The sequence below is a fragment of the Miniopterus natalensis genome, chromosome 11, assembly GCF_054644295.1.
Source record: "Miniopterus natalensis isolate mMinNat1 chromosome 11, mMinNat1.hap1, whole genome shotgun sequence".
NCBI lineage: Eukaryota > Metazoa > Chordata > Mammalia > Chiroptera > Miniopteridae > Miniopterus > Miniopterus natalensis.
This window is the reverse complement of record NC_142091.1, coordinates 4,723,766-4,749,593: the sequence shown is the minus strand read 5'-3', so window position 1 is coordinate 4,749,593 and position 25,828 is coordinate 4,723,766. Positions and strand designations below refer to the sequence as shown.

Genomic DNA, 25,828 nt, shown 5'->3' with positions numbered 1-25,828 from the left:
CGCCGGGCGCCGGCGGGGAGCGTGGGAGGGACGCGCCCGCTCGCCGAGCGCCGCCGAGACAGCGCCGGAACCGGAACTCGGCGCGCCGGCGGCCGCCGCTCCCCTCCCCCTCCCCTCGCGCCCCCGCCCCCCGCCAGCTCCCGCGAGGCTGCGACCCGAGGCCGCCCGCGAGCCGCCCCGCCCCCGGCCGGACCGGGCCGGCCCGCGCCTCTCGCGGGATCCCGCGCCGCCGGCTGGGCGGAGCCGGCGCCGCCCCGCGACTGCGGAAGCCGGGCCTGGCGAGCGGGCAGCGGCCGCGGCGCGAGAGGCGGCTGCTGTCACCGCCGCGCGACCCCGCGCCCCGCACCGCGCCTCGCCTGGAGCCCGCGCGGGGGCAGGAGGACGACAGCGAGCCCGGGCGGGACATGGGGCCGCGCGAGCCCGGCGCGGGCCGGCCAGAGACGCGGCCGAGGCCGCGGCCCCGAGCGCCCACCGGCCCCAGATAGAGGCGGCGAGCGGGCGCCGAGCGGACGCCGCCGGGGCCGACCCTGCGCCCGAGCGGCCCGAGCCCTGCCCCGCGCCACGACCGCGCCCCGCGGCGTTTCCGCGGCCGAGCGGCGCGCGCCCGGGACTCTCCGCGCCGCCGGCGCCGGATGACCGAGGCGGCCTCGAGGTGGACTTTCTGTCCGTTACGGAGCCGGGCCGACCCCAGAGCCGCGGGATAGGGTGGAGCTGCCGCTGTAAAATGCACGTTGGGTAAAGGAGGACCTCTCGCCACGGCCCAATGAGCGGCACACAGCCCACTGCCACCGACAGGTGGGTGGACGCCCGCGCTCGCCCCGCGCCGGCCGCGTCCTGGCCTCACGGAGGTCGGAAACGCAGCTCCTCCCGAGTCCCGGGGCAGGCGCCCGTCGGAGGCCGCGCGCCGCCCGCCGCCCGCCGGAGGGTGCGCTGGGCCCGTGCGCGGCCGGGACCCGAGGGCGGCGGCCTGGGGGGAGGTCGGCGGCCGTTTCACTCCTGCCCTTGGTTCTCTAGACGCTCTAGGAATTTCTGTTTTTGAACTTCCTTATGAGACTGCTGCGTGATGATGTATGAACTTGATCTCTCAAGTATTTTCCTGCGCAGTGTTTATCAAATAATTTTCCAGAATGTTGAAGTTACCAGTAAATCACAGACGCTCGCTGGGGACAATATCAAGGAGCTTTAAAAAAGTGAGGGAAAATCATGGGGCTTTTATGTATTTTAATTATTGCATTATTAGCATTTTATCTTCCCCAAACATTTGCATTTAAGGCGTACAAACCCCAAGCGAATGGTGTGGCGCGAGCATGGCAGGTGGATTGTGAGGCTCTGTGCGCCTTGTGCGGGACTGTGTGTTGCCGGGGTGGCTGGTGAATTTGCTAGACCGTTTGTGGTTTAAGTGGCGTTCTCTTGATAGTTATTCTTTTGAATATAAGGTTAAGCAGTAAAAGAATCTTCTCGATTTAATTATGACACTGTGTCCTTGTCCCAGATTTCAGCTTGCTTTTCTCAGTCACCCTTCAAACTGTTACATCGTTAAAAAAAGATCAAATAACTGAATTAGGGGCCAGTGAAAGCTCTTTGATGAAAACTGCAACAATAGTGCTCCTGCCGAAAATAGTTGAATTTCCTAAGAGTTTCACCTAATTGTAAGACTCATTTGTTGATTTTAAAGGAGCCAAATTCCATTATCATACCATAATAGCTACTCCAGAAACAGAACTTCCTGTTCCTGTTGATGCTTTCCAGGGTCAAGTGAATGTTTACCTAAAAAAGATAACATTAAATATTTAAACTGTATTTATTTTTAGATTGCATATTTTAAAAAATGTTTTAGTTTTCAATGAAATGAAATAATTTTCAACTTTTTGAAAATACACTTAACATGAGTAGCAGCACTCACCTTGATTTCTTCTAGTTCTCCAAATTCCTTCTCAGGGTGTTTTGCTTCTGAGAAATCATTTTCATGGGTGTGTGGGTAAATGTTATCCTGGTTGGTTCAGCTCCCTCCCACTCTGTTGAACCTGTGGACAAGAAGTCTTGTTAGGAACTAATGTACTGTTGGTAGTTTTAATTGTGATAATAGGGGTGTAGAAACAGAATTTAGAGTTGTCAGTTCATTCCACACAAAAGTCACCTGCAAGCCCCCCCCCCCAGTAAGGCCCTTTCTTTTTCTTTGCTTCTCAGAGATTTTTTACTATTTCCATTATCTTGGAAATAAAATCTTGGTACTTGTGCCTTTTTTTATAACTTCAGTGAGCTATAAATATACAATAAAGATGCCGTGAATGAATGCCTGTTCTTTGCCGGGCATTGTGCTACGCCCAAAGAATTAAAAGATGAGGATTCTAAGTATAAGATGAATCTGCACATTGGTTTGGATATTAATATCCTTGAATTGGTTCAAGTGTTGCCTGATTTTACATGTTTTTTAAAAGAAGAAAAAAAAACTTTAAAGATCACTTAATTTAAGAAGCTCTACTGAGACAGTATGGAAACCTGTTTCTTGGAAATTTACTGATAGTTTTTTTAAATAAGAATTACTCATACTTGATCGTTACTTTTTCTTTAAACATATCCCATAAATATCCAGCATTTGTTTGCTCTTTAGGAGAGTAATTGTCCCTGATCTGAATGTATGTGGGGCGAAAGTCTGGTTTAGTGTTACTACTTCTGTGCCAGGATGCCTTAACAAGCTAATGAAATAGTTCCTGCTTTCTCAGCCTTGTGGACCTCACCCTCTTTCTCACTAACTGCATGTACGGAGGTCTCTCTTGCTGATTCTAGAGCTGTTGGCAAATTAATAGTGCCAGTGTAGCGTTTTAAAAATCCTTTCAAGTTCGAAGCACTGTTACGCGATCTGGCTTTGTTTTGTAGAGTGTACAGACCCACTGGGCCAGCTGTGAGAGTTAGAGTTCTTTCATTGTGGTGCTTCTGGCTAGAGTCAGTCTGCCTTTAGTTGAAATCAGACTAGCTGGTTTGGGACGTTACTCTGTTTTGCAGCTTGTGGCAGGGGACACATGCCTGAACAAGATAAGAAAGTTTTTTACTTGTCTTGGGGAAGTGCTGGGGCTGGGATGAATTCAGCCATGTTTAGGCTGTGATTGGTCCACGTTGGATACTCAGAACTAATATCCTGTTATTATTGTGCAGTTAAATTAGCACATTTATTTACTCTCTTTTTCTCCTTTTCATCTACTCCCTAAACCTCCCACCTCACTTTTTAAAGGCATACTTATCATTTAAAAAGCCAAACTATGATTATGGTAGTTACTGTTTTTATGTAGTACATCTGAACAGCTTAAAAATATATATAAGTAGCTTACCTTCCAGTCTCTTGCTTTGTAACTTCTGTGAGACCTGGAGACTACAGTTTTTCAACTTTTGGACCTGGAGAGTATAATGCTAAGCGAAATAAGCCAGCCAGAGAAAGACAAGTATCACATGATCTCACTCATGTGGAATCTAAAGAACAAAATTGATGAACAGAATAGATCCATAGAAACAGAAGCATGGAACAGACTGAGGGATCTCAGAGGGAAGGTGGGTGGGTGAGGGAGTTGCAGGGGAGAGATTAACCAAAGAACTTACATGCATATATGCATAACACATGGACACAGACCATAGTATGGTCAAGGCCTGGAGGGGATCAAAGGGGGAGAAAAAGGTGATATCTGTAATACTTTCAACAATAAAGATAAATAAAAGTGGTAGAAATATCTGATTGCTGCTTTTCAGTTTGTGTTGATTACCACATTCAGTCCTAAAACATACGTTGTTTACAATCCTGCTAGATGCCTGCCTTCTGTCCCTGAGAATTTAGGGGTCTTACGGCAATTGGAATTTCTTCTGAGAGAAAGAAGAGAATGATTTTTTGGGGGGACTCAGTAAATGATTTCAGGCTAGATTCTAGAACAGTGAATTTTTAGGGACAACACAGGTGGGATTTTGTTATAAGGGTCTTCCTTGAAATAAATGTACCTTTGTCTTGTCTTGGACTTACGGATTTTGTTGTTTTGATTTGTAGATAAACAAAGGTTTTTGATGTATTGGTATTTTCTTAGTACTGAGTTCAGCTTTAACCCTTTGCGGTCGTATTAAATTTGGACATGGGTGTCGTGCTGGTCGGAATTAATTTCCATTGAAAGAGCAGTGATACATAACATGCAAGATTATGAAGGATAAACAAGATTTATGAACTGAAACATGAATGAATAGAGTTAAGATTCGTAGGGTTCCTTGCTGTGGTGGCTGAGAGTAGACAAACGACCGCAAAGGGTTAAGCTTGTTTAACTTAAGTAAACTTTAAAAGTGAATGTGGAAACCCTTGACTTTATATGCATATACCCAGTAATTAGCATTTTCATTCATGATACTTTTTCTGCCAACGTTGCCATATAATGCTTCTGATTAAAAAACAAAACAAAAAAACTGTAAGTGTGCTGTTTTGAAGGTTGCCTAAATAATCTGTAGGGTGAAATTATTTGTAATATTTACTTAAAAAGTCAGTCATTTGATAAATACAAAATTGAAATTGGGAATCAGGATCCCAGTTATCTTTTTTTCTAATAGTTCAGTATAAAACCCTGATTCATATAGGCATGCGGTAGTACATCCCACTTGTACAGTTTTACATGAGAAACATGTACCATCCGAAGTAAATTAAAAAAAAATATAGAGCTGTAGTCTTCCTGAAAAATGACACATTTACTAGATTTTCATATTTCAATGAGATGACAAGAGAAGCTTTATTTGAATCAGTACAAAAATACGTTAACCTGGCAATACCGCATAACAAACACATTCGTGGTTTCCAATTGTTAAAGTTTATATAGTATTGAGTTAACATATAGGGTTATTTAAAAACTAAGTTTGAGTTTTCAATTTAAAAAATGAAATTCAAGGCAGACATTGATGGAATCCATAAGTGGTGTGTTTTATGTATTTTTCTGTGGAGCATTGTGATTCCAGGGAAAACAGTTGGGAAAAATCTTTGCATAAGCACATCTGGTTCTATCTGGAGATGGCTGTGAATTGCTACTAAAGTGATATGGTCACAGAAACAGCAGGTATTTTAATGAGGTTCCAGAGGTAATTGGAGAAACTCTTTTACATCATAGTTGTTTGACAAAGTTAATAGAAATGTTTCTTATTAAATAATTTCTTATCTCCTAGAAATTGACCATGCCATATTTTCAGGAATAGGGAGGTTAACTTCATTTGTCTCATCCATTAAAACTTGGCTTTTAAGTTTCATTTGAAGACATATTCCTTCACCTTTTAATAATTAACTCTTCAAAATAGGGCCATTTAAATTTATAAAATCAGCAAAATTGTAAATATTTTATCTTTTGAGTAAAATGCCCTTATACATAAACTGATATCCTGTAATTCTATAGCATCTACAATGTTTTCAACTCAGCATAGGGCAGATCACCATTTGTACCTTAGGCAACTCATAAAGTTTAAGTCAAGATTATAAAACTGGAAAGGACAGACCCAAGATTTTAATCTAGGTTTTTTGGCTCTCAAGTTCTGTACTTTTTCACTCTAAATTATTGTCTTTCTATATACATTATTTTTTCTTTCCTATTTTCCTTTAATAACTTTCCAACCTGACCGAGTCTGAGTGGGATTTTGTCTCTAACAGGATACTTTTTAGTACCTATCCTTTCTAATTTTAAGTACCTCTAGGCCACTTCCTCAGGAGACTCCACAGCAGTCTGATCTTGTAATCAGGATGCTTTTGTTATTGACTCTGTCCTCAAAGTTTAGAATTTTGGAAAAATGCCAGATTTAGGGCATTTTACTTTTTTTAACTTAGAGTATCTAGAGTACCAAGATAGACGTGTATGAAAGAAGTTTATAAGACAGCTTCTAACTCTTGTTAGCTTCTAATATAGCTTCTAAGAAAAGCCCTTGAAGCTAATGCCTAGAATAATTTTCAACTTTTTGCTTCTGCAGAGGTAAAACATGGTGATGCCCAAGGCCAGAGGCTTTGCCTAAATTTTGTAAGCAGACATTATTGACTTTTAATAAAAGGAGAGATACACTAAGTTTACCTTACTGAATTAGCATGCACCAGCGTAGTTGACAGTTTAGATTCTTACTGACTTCCTAGTGTTGAGAAACATTCAAATATAATGGCCAGTGAAAAATTGGATTTCCTATCTTGGGACTGTGAGTACAAGTTCATGAAGAAATTGAAAATATATAAGAAAATCTGGTTTAGTTAATGCTTATAGTTAGTCATTTGACACACTCTTTTCCTTTTGATGTTATATAGCCTATTGTCATTTAAAGATACTGCTCCGAGACTACAGTTTTGGTCAAATGTTATATTTAAATACTGATTTTAGATTCACATACAAAACATTAAAGAAGATTTTGTAGGTCTGCTGTGGATTTAGAAAATGGAGATTATTCTATTGTTTGAAAAACTGAAGACTTCATTGGCATCTGAAGAAACTATGAAATTGATCATGTAATGCAGAAGAGTAATCTTGTCCAGAAGAGTAATAACTCCTCAGTACACTTAAAACATGAAGGAAATCTTGTGAAGGTGCTCAGAGGTATTCTTCCACAGATTTTAGATGAGTTGTCTATCTGTGTTCAGACACACACTGAGACATTGTGGTTTGCCCTGTGCAGTCTGTGGTTTGCTCAGAGGAAGTGTTTCTTGTGGGTGAAGGTCTGATCTTTTCAGAGATTGTTGGTGGCACAGGCACTGTCAGCTTATTTCCTGTTTTATTGGCTGTATGGGCAAGACCTTCTCAGGGCAAATACTGCTGATGGGGTATTTACATATTTTGTAGTGAAAGGACAGATGATTATAATGCTGTGTGATATCTCCCTCTCAGGTGACATGAGGGTCAGTGCTTGTGAAGCGCTTTGAGATGCTAGCCTGAAAAGTGCGGACATTTCCTAGTCATACTTGCAGGGTAATGCTGTGTTCAAATCTTGCTCAAATTTAAGTAAAAATGTGTTTGTGTAGTAAAGTCCTACTCTACGGAACTTGACTTCTATAACCATTCAAGTGTTGTTTAATCACTGCAAGAATCATGGTTAGAATTTTTTCCTTTTTTCCCTCCCTTCTAACTCTTTTTAATAATTTTAACCTACATGGGCTAACTTAGTAGAGTAAAATACCTTGTCTGTAGTAGTCCTGGTTTAGGCTTGTTCAGAAAACTTAATGCCTAGAGCAAGCCTCTTCACCAGTTTAACTGGCATACTAAAGTAATGTAATTGAGAGAATTTCCTTTGAGATCAGTAGCCGCATGACCCATATACAAAACCCTATATTTGCTTTGCTGAAACCTATGTCATACTCCTATACATATATATATTTTTTTATTCAGTCTTTGCCATCCTAAAAAATTAACAATGATTGGTCCTTTTGGAAGAGGCTTTTTAAAAGCTAAATTATCAACTAATTTTTTAGTTTCTCAAGGGTAGGAGGATAGTTCTTAATCATTTTTAAGTAATTACTATTTGCTTTATAGTATTGTTATTTTTTAATATTAAAAATCATAAGAAAAAATAGCTCAAATTACCCAGGTACCTAGATGTTGTTCAGGTTTTAAAGACATACACAAGTACTTAACCTCTAGTAGATGCGTCAATCAGCTTTTGCTAGGTTCTGCTACTATAGCCACACCTTCAAATTTCAGTGGCTTACATCAGTGGTTTATTTCTTGCTTATATTATATCACATCAGCTCTGGATTGGCTGCAGCGCTTTTGGAACGCTGGCTGAAGGGACTGCCCCTCTCTGGGATATTCCATTGTCCTGTTAGAGGGGAGAGCAGGAAAACTGATGCGAGCATATGATGGCTCTTAAAGTTTCTGCTCAGTCACGGTGTACGTCAGTCCCATCAGCTCACACAGGTATGGCCGGGCTCACTGTCCGCGGACCAGGGATGCACCCTCCTCTCCCAGGCGGCATTGCTCAGCATGTCCTCATGTAAACCCTCTTAAGAAGGGGAGGGAGAAGCATTGGGAACAAGAATGTATTTCCAAAGGGAAGTGCTCACTAAGGGTTTGGTCAGTGCATTGTTTTGAATCTGTGGATGTTTTTTTAATGGAATATTTCGAACATACACAGAAGTGCGGGGAATAGTGTGATGGACCCCGTGTTGTGCACACCATTAGCTGTAGTCGTCGTCTGCGTGGGCAATCTTGGTTCACCTGTTTCCTTGCTCGGCTTCTCCACTGGATTTTGAAGCAGTTTCTGGATATCATAATTTTACTCATAAATATTTTATTCTCGCCCGGCTGGGCGTGGCTCAGCGATTGAGCATAGACCTAGGATCCAGGAGATCGGGGCTCGATTACCGGTCAGGGCACATGCCCAGGTTGCAGGCTGCAGCCGATCGATGATTCTCTCATCATTGATGTTTCTCTCTCTCTCCCCCTCTCCTTTCCTCTCTCTGAAATCAATAGAGATATATTAAAAAAATATATTTTATTCTCTCTGAAAGATAAGGCATCACTTCTTTTAGTAAATTCTCACTGCCTAGTAGGTTGAGATGATGGCACTGTGGATTGACAGGTGTCAAGCAGCAGAGGATGTTCAGGAAGTGACAGCCAGTAATTTATTTGTTTCATTTTGAGTATTTCTGGAGGAAGCTTACAGCAGAATATCATCTATTTTTCCAGCATCATCTTTTCTCCCAGAGAGAGAATGTGTGTGTGTGTGTGTGTGTGTGTGTGTAGAGAAGCAGGTAATAAGCCTCTGGAAAAAATAACATTGCAACAGATTTGATTTGCAGGAGGTTTCGTTTCTCACTGAGTGTCTGTTGAAATGAATGATGCCATTTGAAAGGCATCCCAGCCCTTAACAGCTCCAAGTCTGTGGGGAGCTCCCAGTCAGGGGTGTGTTGACTGGAGGGGACTATCGGAGTCATTTATAACAGCCCTGTGTTCACCTGTGCTACCTGCTGTGCAGAAAACGGCTCTGTCAGATCTTAAGGAGATCCTTAGGATGCCATGAAAGTAAGGAAAGGAGTCTATCTGATTTTATTTTATTTTAGTTGAATTTATTGGGGTGACACTGGTTAATAAAATTTTACAGGTTTCAGGTATACAGTGCTACAGTACATCACCTGTACACTGTGGTGTTTATCGCCCCATGTCCAGGCTCCTTCCACGGGTAAGGCCACTCGCAGCGGCTCCTGTTAGTTTGTTAGCCCTCCGCTTTCGCTGCAGACTGCTCAGATTTTATCAGCATGCGGTGTAACACAACACCTTTCCTTGTCACGTCTGTGGCTGTCGGGAGTAACCGGCATTACATGGTGGATCGAGGATCATCGGTTTCACAGGACGTTGTTTGGCGAGGGTGTGTTATGTAATCAGCAGTGGGAAACAAATAAAACGGCCTCGATCCCCTCTTTAGTTTGTAGATTGGCAGGTGACAATGAGGTGATCAGAGAGGATTTATACAGCAAGTGAATAAACACACGATTGTATGTAACATGGAAATAGTTCACTACTGTCTAATTCTGTTTTTTTTTGACTGGCATCTTTCACTGTATAGAGACATTTAAAGTGGTCTTTCTAGCTATCTGCACAGTTTTGGATGTCTTCGATTGAGTGTGCTGTTAAGCTCCTTTCAGAGCCCATGTGACTGCAGTAGAAAACCGCTGCCATTGACTTATAAATAAGATTCTTACTTAATTGAGTTTTTCTTGGCATTGAATTGACTTCGACTTTGGCTGCTTGGTACAATATAGTCCGTTTAAAATAGAAATAGTTTTTTTCCATGGAGTGTAAATCTGACTTGCCATTGTTCATATTATTTTTATGTTGTATCATGATTGAAAAACATTTATTTTCAGAGATAGTTTGCTATACTTTAGAATACTTTAGAATACACACAAACACACACACGTTTGTATTTTGTTTTTATTTTAGTTGTATTTGTTAGCTGCGCAATTTGGGGAAAGGTTCATGGTTTCAGTTACTGTATTTGTCCAGAAGCCCTACAGGATCACAATTCTCGAGACAGGGTTTAAATGAAGGTAAATTGGTTATGTTGCCTGTGGGTAGTGAGGAAAAAAAAAATCTTATCACTGCAATTATTGCTTAATAGGATTAGGATACAAGGTACAATTCTGTTTCCAAAAATACGAATTAAGTAAAATATTATGTGGATAAATATTAGTATTTATATTAATTTTTATTCCCTGACAAAGTTGTTCCTGAGGCTATCCTGTTTGTCATAGATAAAAAGTAACTCTTAAAGGAAAAGTTGTTTCCACTCTTAAGTTTATGTATGTTAGTTTCAGTCTTGTCAGAGGAGCAGCAGATGGGGACTGAACGAGGTGGATGCAGAGCGAACGGCCTGGGTTTTGTGTCAGGCTTGTCTGCTGCTTACCAGCGGAGAGTCCTTAGGCAGACTTACCTCCCTGAGCAAACAGTGTAGTTCTCTCAGCAGTAAATCTGAGAGTAATGGTAATACTGTCAATGTAAGAAACATTCCAACCTGTGAAGAATCTTTGTGAGTTTATTGGAGCCGAACTGTCAACACGTGCCGGGAAGCAGGATCTCAGCGCATTGAGATAACGCCCCGCAGAATGGCTGTTTCTCACCTTGTTCTGTACATTACAGTCAAAAGAGGAGATGCAAGTGGGTTACATGAAGTCCACTGGTGATGGATTAGGGAGGCGGGAGAAAGCAAAGCAGGGAAGCCTCTGAGATTGGATAAAAAGTAGAGTCATACTTAGTTTGGTGCAGGATAGTTAACAGACAACAATTAATAACAAGGAGATGTGTGGTCTCCGAAGAGCGGTGCCTGTGCTCTGAGGGGTCCCAAAAAAGGAAGATGACTCTGACATTCCCATGGTATGTTATTGTAGATAGAAAAAGACAATAGACAGGTTCAGTGAAGGTAAAGATGGACCTTTGTCAGGGAAGATACTGGCCTAGGACATGACTACCCACCCTAAACTGCTTTTAGTTAAATAGGTTTTAATTTCAGACCATCTGTGGTTACTTCAGGTCTCTGAGTTTGCAAGGCTGCCACGCAGGCCTCCCCTGAACTAATCAGGTTAGCATGTGGCTCTTTTTCTTCCATACTTCTTAATTTGCAGAGTTGTCATGAAGATTAAATGAGAATGTATTTAAATGCCTAGCACATAAAGGTCAGTAGATTATAGTAGCTGTTACTGTTTAAACCTCAGAAATCAGTTATGTTTTTCTAAAACTTTGATCTATGCATGTAAAACGATTTTGAATTCGTGTGTACTTGCTGGTGTTGTGACTGTTTTTTCCTTGTGAAAATAGTCCTTTTATGTTTCATAATATAGGCAGTTTTTAAAATTAAGGTACATTTGGAAGTGAAGAAGAGATTTAAGAGATATAGTTATTTCAGTTAAGACTGATACAGTAACATCTCGAGTTGCAGAATTGGAAAGATTTTTGGGATTGTTAATCAACTTTTAAATCTGCTTTCAGTCACTCAGGATTTGTCCAGTTCTATCTTTACAACATTAGCTTGTTTATTTATTTAATGCCTGCTCTGTACAGGTCATTGTTTTGGCAAAGCTCTTGTTATTTGTTGATTTATGTTTAAAAATTAAGAAATTTGCCTCTTGAGAGTGATATTTATTGATTAGTGCTGAAGATAAAGGTGAGAAGTCATGTGTATTTTGGGGAAGTAGTGGTATGTAAATCATAATTAATGATTGAATTTCTTTTTTCCTAATTAAAAAAATTAATATTACCTCCTAATACATACCATTTATTTATTTATTTCCTTTTAATTATATTTTGTTGAGTTATATAAAGTAAAAAGAAAAGTACGTGGTATAAGTTGAAATTTAAGAAACTTTAGGTGTTCATTGCTTTTGAATAGAAGGAATCACATTTTGTTGATGTGCTTTGCTTTAGTCACTACTTGAAGGAGAACCTCTCTACTCATTAGCTATGTCTTTGAAGATAGCAACCCATTGACCAGTCGGTGGATCCAGTGATAAATACAGTGGTGACTTGATCAGAGAAGGATTCTGAAAATGACAGGAGGGCAATGCTTAAGTATGTTGACTCCTTTCTCTAATATTTTACATTTCAGAAAGGTGTCAAGATGAATGTAGGTGGAAATGAGCACTTAAAAATAGATGAAATTTAATGTTACAAAGAAATTTGGGATATGGTAAAGGATTTTATGTTTATTGAATGCATACTAAGTTCTGGGCACTGTCTCACGGACTACTTTCTGTGCATTATCTTTTTAAATCTCGACTGCGTAAGTTAAATATTGTCCTCATTTTAAAAGAGAGAGAAATGAAGCTTTAAGACATTCCCTCTGTCCCTCCGTCCCTCCGTCCCTCCGTCCCTCCGTCCCTCCGTCCCTCCGTCCCTCCCTCCCTCCCTCCCTCCCTCCCTCCCTCCCTCCCTCCCTCCTACCCTCCCTCCGTCCCTCCCTCCCTGCTCATCCTCACCCTAGGAGTGAATGAGGATATTTTTCCCATTGATTTTTAGAAAGTGGAATGGGGGGTGGAGAGGGAAGCATCAATGTGAATGACACTTCTACTGGTTGCCTCCTGCACTAGCCCAGACTGGGGCCAGGGATCGAACCTGCAATCCTGGTACATGCCCTGCCCTTGACCGAGAATTCAACCTGAGACCCTTGGGTGCATGGGCCAACGCTCTAACCACCAAGCCACACCAGCCAGGGCTTGGTTTTTTAATTCATTGCTTTAGATATACACACACCTGTAAACATTGAACTTTTTTGAAGCTTAATATATGTTGCTTATGAATCATTTTCTGTTATAACTAAAGTTCTCATAAGTTTAAGGTCCATCTAATACAAGTTTTGTGGAGTTTTTGTTTTTTTGTTTGTATTATAGGCACATGAAGTAGTAAGAAGTGACTCACAAAATTGTTATACTGAGTATATAAGAGGAAGAAAAGGCAACGAGTGATTTTAATAATAGGCCTTGTGAAACATAAACAATTTAAACAAATTTGGTTTAAGTTTCTTAGCAAGAGTCTATGCTTAAGTGGCAGTGGAGACGTTTTCTTTTTTTTTTAATATATCTTTATTGATTTCAGAGAGAGGAAGGGAGGGGGGAGAGAGAGATACAAACATCAATGATGAGAGTCACTGATCGGCCACCTCCTGCACACCCCCTACTGGGGATTGAGCCCCCAACCCCGGGCACGTGCCCTCCTTGACCCGGAATTGAACCTGTGACCTCCTGGACCCTAGATCAGTGCTCAACTGCTGAGCCATGCCGGCTGGGCTGGAGATGTTTTCTTTTTCAAGATTTCTTGCTATACAGTAATGACCTTCCCTGTGCCATTTAGTTTATATTTTGTCACTTAGATAAGTAATCTTTTTGATTCTAGCTCTAGATTTATCTTCTGAGCCATGAAACATTGTTACTTTTAACCTTCATTCTTCTTTGTAAATGTTTTTTTTTCTGCTACTAGAATTCTGTGGTGTGAATCACTTTAGCTACTTTTTATGCCATAATATTAGAAAGAAAATTTGCTTAAGAGATATTTAAGTGCATAATTTTTTAACTTAACCCTTTTAACTATAAATTTTCTTGCATTTTCTTAGTAACCCCAGAGTAGCCACAACAGAGGTAGGCAGATGGTTTAAAAGAAGTTCACGAACTAAATCTTTTAATGAATAACTACTGTTTCTCAGTAGAGAAAGACTAGAGAATTATAATTTGAGAATATTACTAGGCTTAAGACTTACAAAGAGGCTACATGCAAAAAGCAGTGCCCTCTGAAGCATTCTTATAGCCCTTAGGGAGTTTCACAGACGTCCACTATGCTGAGTCCTGGGAAGCTGCTTTTTCCCATGCTCACTGCCAGCCTGTGGGGTAAAGGTCTGTTAATTTTGCATAAATATTTACCATATCTCATCTTAGCTAGTGTTGCTTCCTTACACTGTTAGCAATAAGGAAATCTTTGCTTATCCAACTTGAGAAGTTTACTATTATTGATGTGCCTAGTCTGGAGAATGTTCTGTTATATTTGAGGGTTGGTGAAGTTAAAATATCAGATCGGAAAAAATAATGAGGAGGTAAACAACCCATTCACAGTCGTAAATAATCTGGTTATTGTAGAAACATTTGTCCATGCTTATATTTCCGTATTTAAAAGTGAAAAGATTATTATCAAATAGTATAATTCACTTCAGTCTTGTCACATCTAACAAGTCAAATTATTGTCACTTTCATATATTTATTTGTATGATACTATTAAATTACATTTACTATACCTTTGCAACTGTTAACTCATTTAATAACAATAGCAGACAGCTTTTATTTATTTATTTTTAAATATATCTTTATTGATTTCAGAGAGAGGAAGGGAGAGGGAGAGAGAGAGAGAAACGTCAGTGATTAGAGAGTTGTCATTGATCGGCTGCTCCCTGTATGCCAACCCAGGGTCCGAGCCTCAACCCCGGCATGTTCCCTGAATGGGAATCGAACCAGAATCTCCTGGATCCTAGGTCGATACTCAGCCGCTGAGCCATGCCCGGCCGGGCAGCTTCTATTTATTAAGCATTGTTCTAGGTGCTTTATGATTATTATATTTAATAAATATAACAACACTACAATGCAGATGTTATTTTCATTTTCAAGTGAAGAAAAACTTAGATTCAAAGACATTCATTAACTAGTCCAGTATTTTCTAGCTAGTACATTTTTGGAACCAGGTTTAAAAATAAAGAACTTATTTGCATATTTGCATAACCCACGGACACAGACAATAGTACAGTGAATGCCTGGGGAGACTGAGTGGAGGGGTCAGTGGAAAAAAAAGGGGACGTATATAATACTTTAAACAAAAAAGATAAAATACAGGCCTTTTACCCTGGCTGGTGTGGTTCAGTTGGTTGGAGCATCCTTTGGTACACCAGAGGTGGCAGATTCTATTTCTGGTCAGGGCACATACCCAGGTTTCAAGTTCATTCCCTGGTCAGGGTGAGTACACGTGTCTCTCTGTTGCCCTCCCTCCCCCCCTCCCTCCCCCCCTCCCTCCCCCCCTCCCCCTCTCTAAAAAAAAAATCCAGGTCTTTTGGCTCTTGGTTCATTTTATTTGATATACTGTACACTATTTACAGTAGCTATCATTTTTCTGAAGTTACAATTCAAATACAAAGTATAAAATTCAAATGAGAAGTTTCAGCCAAAGAAGGTTATTTATTTAGTCTCTTGTCTTTTAATATAAATTACAGTAGCGGCTTTTAAATTGTGTTTTTGGAACGTGGAGGACACTTTAATAGTAATGTAACTTTTCGTTTTGCCAAATTGTCCTAAGAGCCCTGCATTATGTTAGGCACTCAAGCAAAACGTAGAATGTAAAATGGAATTAACGTGTAACCCCTCCCCACTTTTATTATTTTAAAAAGATCCAATTTACTATTTAAAAAATGGTTCAAACTGTTAATCAAAAACATCCAATATTTGCAATTTCGTGTGATTTATCCTGGAGTTATCTATCAATATGACTACATCTTAGGTATTGTCATTGCTTGGAGGGTTCTGCTTTCAGACTTTGTGTTTTTCTATTTCTCAACCTCTACTACTACTTCGCCCCCATTTTTACATGTACTCTTTGCCTTTATTGCCATCACTGGACTTCTAAACTCTCCTGTGTGACCCCATCTGTGGCCTCTGTTCTTCAGCCTTTAATCTATTTCTAGTTGAGTCCTTTTGCCATTCCCTGCAATTTACTGATGACATAGTAGATACCCAATAGGCTTCCTGGGTTACTTATTATTTTTCTTTAGAATAGCCTAGCAAAGGTTATTTCAAAGATGATACTTTCTATTTTGACCTTTCTCACCCTTTCCTTTACCTACCTAGCAGGTGGTAACCCAACCATTAATCTCCCCATTCAACATTTTCTACATGTTTTACTTTCTCACAATTACCTTTTGAGGTAATAGGCTTTATTACATGACCTCCATTTTACAGGTGAAGAACCAGGCTTACAGATTTTCGGTAGCATGCCTGTTGAGTGTAACACTGGGATTTTAGTCGGAGTCTGTCTCCCTCCCCATCCTGCCCTCCCAAACACTGCTGTGCTGCCAGGTGCAGTGAGCCTTGAATCAGGTACTGTTTCTGCTCTTTGTAAAAAAATATTAATTTTATTTTTTATTAAATTTTGGGGGTGATTGGGTTAATGAAATCATACGGGTTTCGGGTGTACAGTCTGTCACACATCATGTGCACGCTGCGTTCTTGTCACGCAGTCAAGCCCCCCCTCTCTTTACTGCTGTCACTGCCCCTTTCCCCGGGGTCGCCACCCTGTTGTCCCTGTCTCTGCTTTTTTGTTTGTCGTCTTTGTTCATTTGTTGTTTCCAGTTTTATATCCCACAAATCATCTGGTTCTTAGCTTTCCCTGACTTATTTCACTCAGCGTGGTATTCTCAGGGTCCATCCACGTTGTCACAGACGGCAGTGTTCCGTTCTTTCTCATGGCTGAGTGTATCCCACTGTCCATGTCCCACGTCTCTGTCCCGTCCTCTCCCGCGGGACACTGGTTGTCTCGTGTCTCAGCCACTGTGAATAACGCCGCGGTGAGCACGGGTGCGTATGCACCTGTTTCCGAGCTTTCCTGGCTCGTACCCAGGAGAGGGATGGCTGGGTCGTGGTAGCTCTGTTCGTAATGTTTGGAGGAGTCGCCAGCCTGCTCTGCGCAGCGGCTGCCCCAGCCTCCGTTCCCGCAGCGGCGAGGGAGGGCTCCCGTCTCCCCACGGCCTCGCCGGCACTTGTTACCTGTCTTGTGGACAGCAGCCACCCTGACAGGCGTGAGGTGCCGTCTCTGCGTAGTTTTGATGTGCATTTCCCTAACTGCTGGTGGGGCTGCACGTCTTCTCAGATCTCTACTGGCTGTTCATTTGTCTTCTTGGGCGAGGCTCAGGTCCTCTGCCCATTTAATTGGATTGTTTGTTAAGTTGTATGAATTCTTTATATATTTTGGATATTAACCCCATATCAGAGGTGGTGTTTGCAAATATTTTGTCCCATTCGGTTGGTTGCCGTTTTGTTTTGTTGACAGTTTCTCTCCCCCTCTGCCTTTCTGGGAACTTGTAGTCGGAAAGAGGGAGACAGACATGTGGGCAGCGTGTGCACAGGGTGCGGTGGGGACTCGAAGGAGGGTGAATACTCTGTGGAGAGGTTAGAAACCGCTTAGAGGAGATGAATTCTTCATTGAATCCTGAAAGATGGAATGTAGCTACCACACAAGTGAGGGATAGAAGAACATTCAAGGTCGAAGTAGCAACGTGAACAAAAGGCACAGGGTGCGATAGCTCACAGTTCCTAGAAACACGCATAGCTGTGTAGTGAAAGCGTGGAGGCTGATGATGGGTGCCGCAGTTGGCGATGTTGCAGTAACGAGACGTACCAGGTCGTTCTTATGTTTTTCTGAGGAGTTTATGTTTTTCCTCTGGATTGGGGGAGCTACTGAAGGCCTTTAATCAAAGGGTAGTAAGATCAGTGTTAGGTTATAGAGAGATCCTGCAGTGCAGCGTGAGGGATAGGTTAGTCTTGAGAAAGTTTTAGGAGGGGAGAGACCAATAAGGGGACACTTTTCAATAATCCAGATGAAAAATGATGACAGCCTGAAGTGAGTTGTAGAAATACAACTAAGCTGGAGTTGTAAAAACAGTTTGTTGTAACAGTTTAAAATAGAAGACACAAATAGAGGTATTTAGAGACAAATTAAGATATTAAGAATGCCAGTCGTATGGAAAGGGTGGGTGATGAAAGTGAGGGCCTTTCGGGTTTGGATATCGGGCGTGTGTACCATTCACCACGGGGATAGCCACCTGGGGCGCCAGCGAGTGGGAGTCAGCATGGTCTTGCTTCATTACGTCCGTGCATCTGGCAGGAGGAAAGGTGCGGAAGGGGTCAGATTGTAGCACCGGACAGACTGAGTCCAAGGCGCCGAACTCTGTTTTACAGCGTGAGAGGTGATTCCAAAGCGTAAATCAGCTTGTGATCCAACATGGTAGCCAGTTAGTTAAAGTGAATTAAGATGGAAAATTTAGTTCCTCAGTCACACTAACCGCATTTAAGCATTCAGTAGCCACATGTAGCCAGTGGCTACTGTATTGGACATTGGACACAGAACATTTTAATCATTGCAGAAAGTCCTAAAACAGTCTCATAGACACAGACAACAGCTTGGAGATTACTGGAGGGAGAGGGGGCGGGCAGGTAGGAGAAGGTGTAGGGAAATGGCCCCAGGAGACTGGATTGCGGTGGTGAACGCACAGCACCACATACAGATGATGTGTTGTGGGGTTGTGCACTTGAAACCTATGTAATTTTATTAACCAATGTCACCCCAGTAAATTCAATTAAAAAATAAATAAATAAAAGTCAATAAAAGAAAAAGAAGTTGTACTAGACAGTTGACGTACAATATTGTATTACCTTCAGGTGTACAGTATAGCGATCAGACATTTGTGCACCTCGTAAAAGCATCACCCCGACAAGTCCAGTGCTCGTCTGACACCACCACACAGAGTCATTACAGTATTGCTGCCTGTGTGTTCTATGCCATGTTTTCTACGCCTGACTGTTTTTATATTTGGCAAGTTGTACTTCTTAATCCCTTCACCTGTTCACCTGTGCCCCGAAGCCCCCTCCCATCTAGCAATCATCAGTTTGTTCTTTGTATCTATGTATTTGTTTTGTTTTGTTCATTTATTTTGTTGTGTTTTTTTTTAGATTCCACAGATGAGTGAAATCAGATGGTATTTGTCTTTCTCTGTCTGACTTATTTCACTCAGTATAATACCTTCTAGGTCCACCCATGTTGTTACAAATGTTAAGATTTCATTCTTTTTTATGGCTGAGTAATATTTCATTATATTTATGTTTCATTTTGTCTTTATCTGTCTAGCAGTGGACACTGAGGTTGCTTCCGTATCTTGGCTGTTGTACGTAATGCTGCGGTGGACATAGGAGGGCATATATCTTTTCAAATTAGTGTTTTGGATTTTTTCAGATAAATACCCAGAACTGTAACTGCTGGGTCATATGGTAGTTCTATTTTTAATTCTTGGAGGAATGTCCATACTTTTTAAAATAGTTTCTGCACCGACTTGCAATCTGACCAGCAGTGCAAAGGGTTCCCTTTTCTCCATCCACACCCTTGCCAACGCTTGTCTGTGGACTCATTGATCACAGCCATTCTGAAAGGTGTGAGGTAATAACTCATTGTGGTTTTCCTCTGCATGTCCCTCTTCATATGTCTAATATCCATCGGTATGTCTTCTTTGGAGAAATGCCTATTCAGGTCCTCTGCGAGTTTTTTAATTGTAGTGTTTGTTCTTTCGGTGTTCAGTTGCATGACTTCCTCATATTTTGGATATTAACCCCATATTGGATATATCGTTGGCAAATATCTTCTCCCATTCAGCAGGTTGTCTTCTTGTTTTGTTGATGGTTTCCTTCTCTGTGAAAAAACTTTATAATTTGATGTAGTCTTATTTATTTTTTCTCTTGTTTCCCTTGCCTGGGAAGACATATCCAAAAAAATATTGCTAAGAGTGATGTCAGATAGTCTACTGTCTTTGATTTCTTCTGGGAATTTATGGTTTTAGGTCTTACATTTAAGTCTTTATAATTCATTTTCAGTTTAGCTTTGTATGTGGTGTAAGAAAGTAGTTTGGTTTCATTTTTTTACATGTATTCGTCCACTTTTCCCAGCAGCATACATTGAAGAGACTGTCTTTACCCCATTATATATTCTTGCCTCCTCTGTTGTAGATTAAATGACCATATAGGTGTGGGTTTATTTCTGGGCTCTCTGTTCTGACCCATTGATCTGTGTGTCTGTTTTTGTGCCTTTACTATGCTGTTTTGATTACTACGGCCTTATAGTTGGATATCAGGTAGCGTGCTACCTCCAACTTTGTTCTTCTTTCTCAATATTGCTTTGGCTATTCAGGATCTTTTGTGCTCCTGTATAAAGTTAGGGTTGTTTTAGTTCTGTGATAAATGCCGTTGGTATTTTGATAGGGATTACAGTGAATTTGTGAGTTGCTTTGGGTGGTGTGGACATTTTAATGGTGTTAGTTCTTCCTACCCATCAGTATGATACATGCTCCACTTATTTCTATCTTGTTCAGTTTCTTTCTTCAGTGTTTTATAATTTTCCAAGTACGGATTTTTTACCTCTTCGGTTAAATTTATTCTTACGTATTTTATCTTTTTTGATGCAGTTGTGAATAGGATTGTTTCTTAATTTTTTTTTCTGCTAGTTTGTTATTGGTGTATAAAATTGCAACCATGTCTGAATGTTAATTTTGTATTCTACTTTGCTGAATTCATTTATTAGTTCTGATAGTTTTTTGGCAGAATATTTAGGGTTCTCTATGTAGTATCATGTCATCTGCAGATAATGACAGTTTTACTTCTTCCTTTTCAAATTGGATGCCTGTTATTTCTTTATTGTCTGATGGCTGTGGCTAGGACTCCCAGTACCATGTTGAATAAATGTGGTGAGAGTGGACTCCCTTGTCTTGTTCCTGATCTTAAAGAGAAAAAAGCTTTCAGCTCCTCCCTGTTGAGTATGATGTTAGCTGTGAGTTTGTCATTTGTGGCCTTTACTATGTTGAGATATGTCCCCTGTATCCCCACCTTGCTGAAATTTTTTTATCATAAATGTTGGACTTTGTCAGATGCATTTTCCTCATGCTTTGATGTGGCTGTGTGATGTTTGTCCATTTTGTGTATGTGGTCTGCCGTACAGGTGGACTGTTGTTCAACCAACCTTGCGTCCCAGGGATAAATTCCATTTGACTGTGTGTTTTTAATGTGTTAGTTAATTTGGTTTGTTAATATTTTGTCAAGGATTTTTGCATCTGTGTTCGTCAGGGATCTTGGCCTATGTTTCTCTTTTTTGGTGGTGTCTTTGTCTGGTTTCAGTGTAAGGGTAATGCTGGCTTCACAAAATGCGTTTGGGAGTCCACCCTCCTCTTCAGTTTTTTGGAATACTTTGAGAAGTATTACTACTACTTCCTTGAATGTTTGGTAAAATTTGCCTGTGAAGTCATCTGGTCCAGGGCTTTTGTTTGTTGGGTGTTTTTTGATTACTGATTCAGTTTCATTAGTAGTTATTGGTCCTTCAGAATTTTTTCTTCCTGTTTCAGCATTGAAGGATAGTATGTTTCTAGAAATGTATTTCTTCTGGGCTGTCCAGTCTGTTGGCATATAAAATTGTTCATAGTATTCTTTAATTACCCTTTGTATTTCTGTGGTGTTGGTCATGTCTCGTCTTTCATTTTTTATTTGGGCCCTCTCACTTTTTTTCTTTATGAGTCTGGCTAAATTATTTTCAATTTTCTTTATCTTTTCAAAGAACTAGGTCTTGGTTTTGTTGATTTTATTTTTTTTTAAGACTCCATTTATTTCTGCTTGGATTTTTATTATGTCTTTTAATCACTTTGGGCTCTGTTCATTCTTTATCTGGTTCCTATAGGTGTAATGTTATATTGTTTAGGTGAGATTTTTTTGTTGTTTCCTGAGGTGGGCATGTATTTCCTTGAATTTCCGTCTTAGAACTTGCCTTGGCTGTTTCCCATAGATTTGGGGTTGTATTTTCATATTCATTGGTCTCAAATATCTTTCAGTTTCTTCCTTGATCTCGTTGTTAACACATTCAATTGTTTAAATAGCCTCCACATGTTATTTAGCCTCAATAACACAATGTGTTTTTGTGTTTTTCAGTTTTCTTCTTGTAATTGTTTTCTGCTTTCATAGCATTTTGATCAGGGAAGATGCTTGCTATTATTTCAGTCTTACTAAATTTATTGAGACATGTTTTGTGACCTGACATGTTGTCTATCCTGGAGGATGTTCCATGTGTACTTGGAAGAATGTATATTATGCTGCTTTTGGGTGAAATGTCCTAAAAATATCAATTAAGTATATCTGGTCTAATGTGTCATTTAAGGCCACTATTTCCCTGTTGATTTTCTTTCTGTCTGGATGATCTATCTATTGATGTCCATTTGATGTTAAAGTCCTACTATTATTGTCTTATTTTCAGTTCCTTCCTTTATGTCATCAGTATTTGCTGTATATATTTAGTGCTCCTACCTTTTGTGCATAGGTATTTACAAGAATTATATCCTTTTGTTGGATTGATCCCTTTATCATTACATAATGTTTTTCTTTGTCTTTCGGTATAGTCTATGTTTTAAAGTCTATTTAGTCTCTTGAAAGCTTGCTTTCTTTTTGTTTCCATTTGCCCGAATTATCTTTTCCCATTCCTTTGCTTTCATTCTGTGTGTCTTTCTGTCTGAAGTGGGTCTCTTGTAGGTAGTAGATGTATGGGTCTTTTTTTTTTTTTTTTTTTTAAATCTTCACTTGAGTATAGGTTTTTATTCATTTTTAGAGAGAGAGGGGAAAGAGAGAGCGAGAGAGTGAAACATCCATCAGTTGCCTCCTGTATATGCTGCAACCGGGGATCGAACCCGCAACCCTTTGGTACATGGAGCTATGCTCCAACCAACTGAGCTGTCAGTTCAGGGCTTGTTTTTTAATCCATTTAGCCACCCTGTGTCTTTTTATTGGCACATTTAGTCCATTTATATTTAAAGTAATTGTTGATTGGTACGTAGTTATGACCATCTTCTTGTTTTTGTAGTTCTTCGTTTCTTATTCTCTTGCATGTTGATGACTCTCTATATTGTTATGTTAGGAGTCTTTTAATTTTTTGTATGTCTCTATTTTTTGTATCTCTTATAGATTTTTCATTTGTGGTTACCATGTGCTTCATATAGACCAATAAACACATATATTTATAGCAGTCTATTTTAGGTTGAGGTTGCTTAAATTTGAACACATTCTAAAATCATTACAATTTTTACTCATGTCTTATATGTTTTTTGTTATTATTTTTACCTCTTTTGTTAGTTTTTTGTTTGTATGTATTTCCAAGTTTATTTTTGTAATTATACATGATTTTTCTCATTTTGTCTTTTACTATTTTTATAGTTGGTAAGACCACTGCTTTTACTAGGTATTTGCCTTGCCTTTGTCAGTGAGAATTTTATTCTTTCCTATATTTTTTTCATATTGATTTTTTCTTAAAGAAGTCCTTTTTACATTTTTTAGAATAGTGGTTTAGTGATGATGAACTCCTTCAGCTTCTTGTCCTGGAAGCTCTTTGTCTGTACTTCTACTCTAAATAATAGCTTTATTGGGTAGAGTAACCTTGGTTGTAGGTACTTGCTTTTCCTCACTTTGAATATATCATGCCAGTCCCTTCTGGCCTGCAAAGTTTCTGTTGAGAAATCAGTTAATAGTCTTATGGGAGCTCCCTTGTATATAACTGCTTTTATCTTGTTGCTTTAATATTCTCTGTCTTTAACCTTTGGCATTTTAATTATGTTGTGTTTTGCTCTGGGCCTCATCGAATTCATCTAATTTGGGACTCTGTGCTTCCTGGTCTTTTATGTCTATTTTCTTTACCAGGTTAAGGAAGTGTCAGTAATTTCTTCAAACAGGTTTTTAATCCCTTGCTCTCTTTCTTTTCCTCTCATACCCTTATGATGAGAATATTGGTATGTTTGATATTGTTTTAGAGGTCACTCAGATTATCTTTTTTTTTTCCTTCTTTTTTTGCTGTTCTGATTGGGTGTTTTTTGCTACCTTGTCTTCCAGGTCACCGATTCGATGCTCTGCTTCATCTAATCTGCTATTGATTTTCTCCAGTGTATTCTTTATTTCAGTTATTTTATTCTTCACTTCTGACCAGTTCTTTTTTATGTTTTCTATCTCCTTATTCATGTTTTCTATCTCCTTATTCGTGTTTTCTATCTCCTTATTCATGTTTTCTATCTCTGTGTCTTTGTTGAAGCTCTCACTGTGTTCAGCTAGTTTTTACCTGAGTTCATTGAGCAGCCTTATAACAGTGTTTTGAACTTTGCATCTGGTAGGTTGCTTGTCTCCATTTTATTTAGTTCTTTTACTGGAGTTTTGTCCTGTTCTTTCATTTGGGACATGCTTCTTTGTCTCCTCAATTTGGCAGCCTCCTTGTGTTTGTTTCTATATATTAGGTAGGTCTGCTATTTCTCCCAGTCTTGACACAGTGGCCCTATATAGAAGGTGTCATGTGGGGCTCAGTGATGTGTCTCTCTGGTTACCTGAGCTGGTGCTCCTGTGTTTCCCCTGTGTACGTTATGTGTACCCTCCTGTTGTAGTTGAGCCTCAATTGCTGTTGGCATGACAGTAGTTGGGGTGACTGTCAGGCTGACTGGCTGTGAGGTTTGCCCTTGACTACAGAGTACAAGGTGGTGTGTGGTTGTCCATCCCACGAAGTGGGAGTCGCATTAGCATTGCTCTCTGGCCTGATGATCTCGAACTTTGGGAATGTCATTTGTGGAGCTGGTGGGTGGGGCTCTGCTTTGGTTTGAAGCCTGCCACCAGGTATGGTGTTTTTGAAACCTTTTGGAAGGGATTTCTGCATAGGCCAATATCAGGCTCCATTTGTGCTGGGCTTGGGGCCTCTTGGTAGGAGCTACAAAGTGATTTGCAGTTGGTTGTCCTTAGGCTGGGTTTGGAGGTGCCTGGGAGAGGCTATGCTGCAAACCTAGGCCTGCTGGCATTTGTGCTGGACTGGTGGTTGCTTAGTAGAATCGTTTCTGGTCAAGATTCTGCTGCTTATGACTGTCTTGGGGCCATCTGATTGGAATTACAGTGCAGGTTGAGATCATTCACCACTTGTGCTGGGCTCAGGGCCACTTAGCAAGAGCTACAAGGTGCGCTGACGCCAGTAACTGCTTTTTTTGGTGTTTGTGGACCTTTGTGAGATTTCAGGAAAGTCTGTAGTGGGACCTGAGGCATGGTGCTTATGGGGAGGTCTATATGCATGTTTTATTCTTTAAATGAATTAATTCTAAATTTTAAAAAGAGAAAAAAACACACCTGTGTTTTCAGTGGTGTTAAATATAAGTCTCACCTAGGTACAATGTCTAATTTTAATTTATTTTTAATTACCTTTATTGAGGAAGGTAATTAGAGAGGAAGAGAGAGAAGGCAACATCAACAATGAGTGAGTCATTGATTGGCTGCCTCCTGCACGCCCCCTGCAGGGGATCGAACCCACAACCCTGGCATGTACCCTGACCAGAAATCAAACCTCGAGCTCCTGGATCATAGGTTGATGCTCAACCACTGAGCCACGCCTGCTGGGCACAACATAATTTTTAACTTTTATTTTTCCCATTATTTTACTCGTTGTGAACTATTGCAAGCATAAATTAAAAAAAAAACAACAATCTAATGAACGTTATGTATGTAACTACTACCTACCAGCATCTTTTTTGGGGGGGAAGGAAGAAATAAATATTACAGATAAAGTTGGGACTGATTCCTATGTATTTTTCCCTCATCCTGTTCTCTTCCTCTGCATAAGTAGGCACAATGATAAATTTGGTGTTTTTTTGCTTTTGTACTTGTTTTTACATTTTTGCTATATAGTTATGCATCTTCAAACATAGTTTTTTTTGGGACAGATTTTTTTTACTTTAGGGACTTTTTTTTCAAAAATATATTTTTATTGATTTTATAGAGAGAGGAAGGAAGAGGGGAGGAGAGAGAGAAACATCAATGAGAAACTCATTGATTGGTTGTCACCTGTGTGCCCCCTATTGGGGATCAATCCCATAAACTGGGCATGTGCCCTGACTGGGAATAGAACCCAGGGCCACTTGGTACAGAAGATGACACTCAACCAACTGAGCCTCACAGACTGGGCGATTTTTTTTTATGTTTTTTTATTTTTATGTTTTATTTATTTTTATTTTTAAATTTATTTTTATTGTGGAAAGT

At 40.2% G+C, this 25,828-nt stretch overlaps 1 protein-coding gene across 3 annotated transcripts in view; it reads left to right on the top strand.

The window, feature by feature from the left end:
- Positions 1-564: 564 nt before the first annotated feature.
- The window catches only part of ARHGEF12 (Rho guanine nucleotide exchange factor 12), a 167,595-nt gene continuing 142,331 nt past the window's right edge, over positions 565-25,828 (top strand). For 2 of the 3 annotated variants that reach the window (XM_087821472.1, XM_087821471.1), the window contains exon 1: positions 566-795. In XM_087821472.1, coding sequence (XP_087677598.1) covers positions 764-795 — 32 coding nt within the window. In that variant the 5' untranslated portion in view covers positions 566-763. Of the gene's footprint in view, positions 796-25,828 lie in introns of all 3 variants that reach the window. The other variant, XM_087821473.1, reaches the window with a different exon arrangement.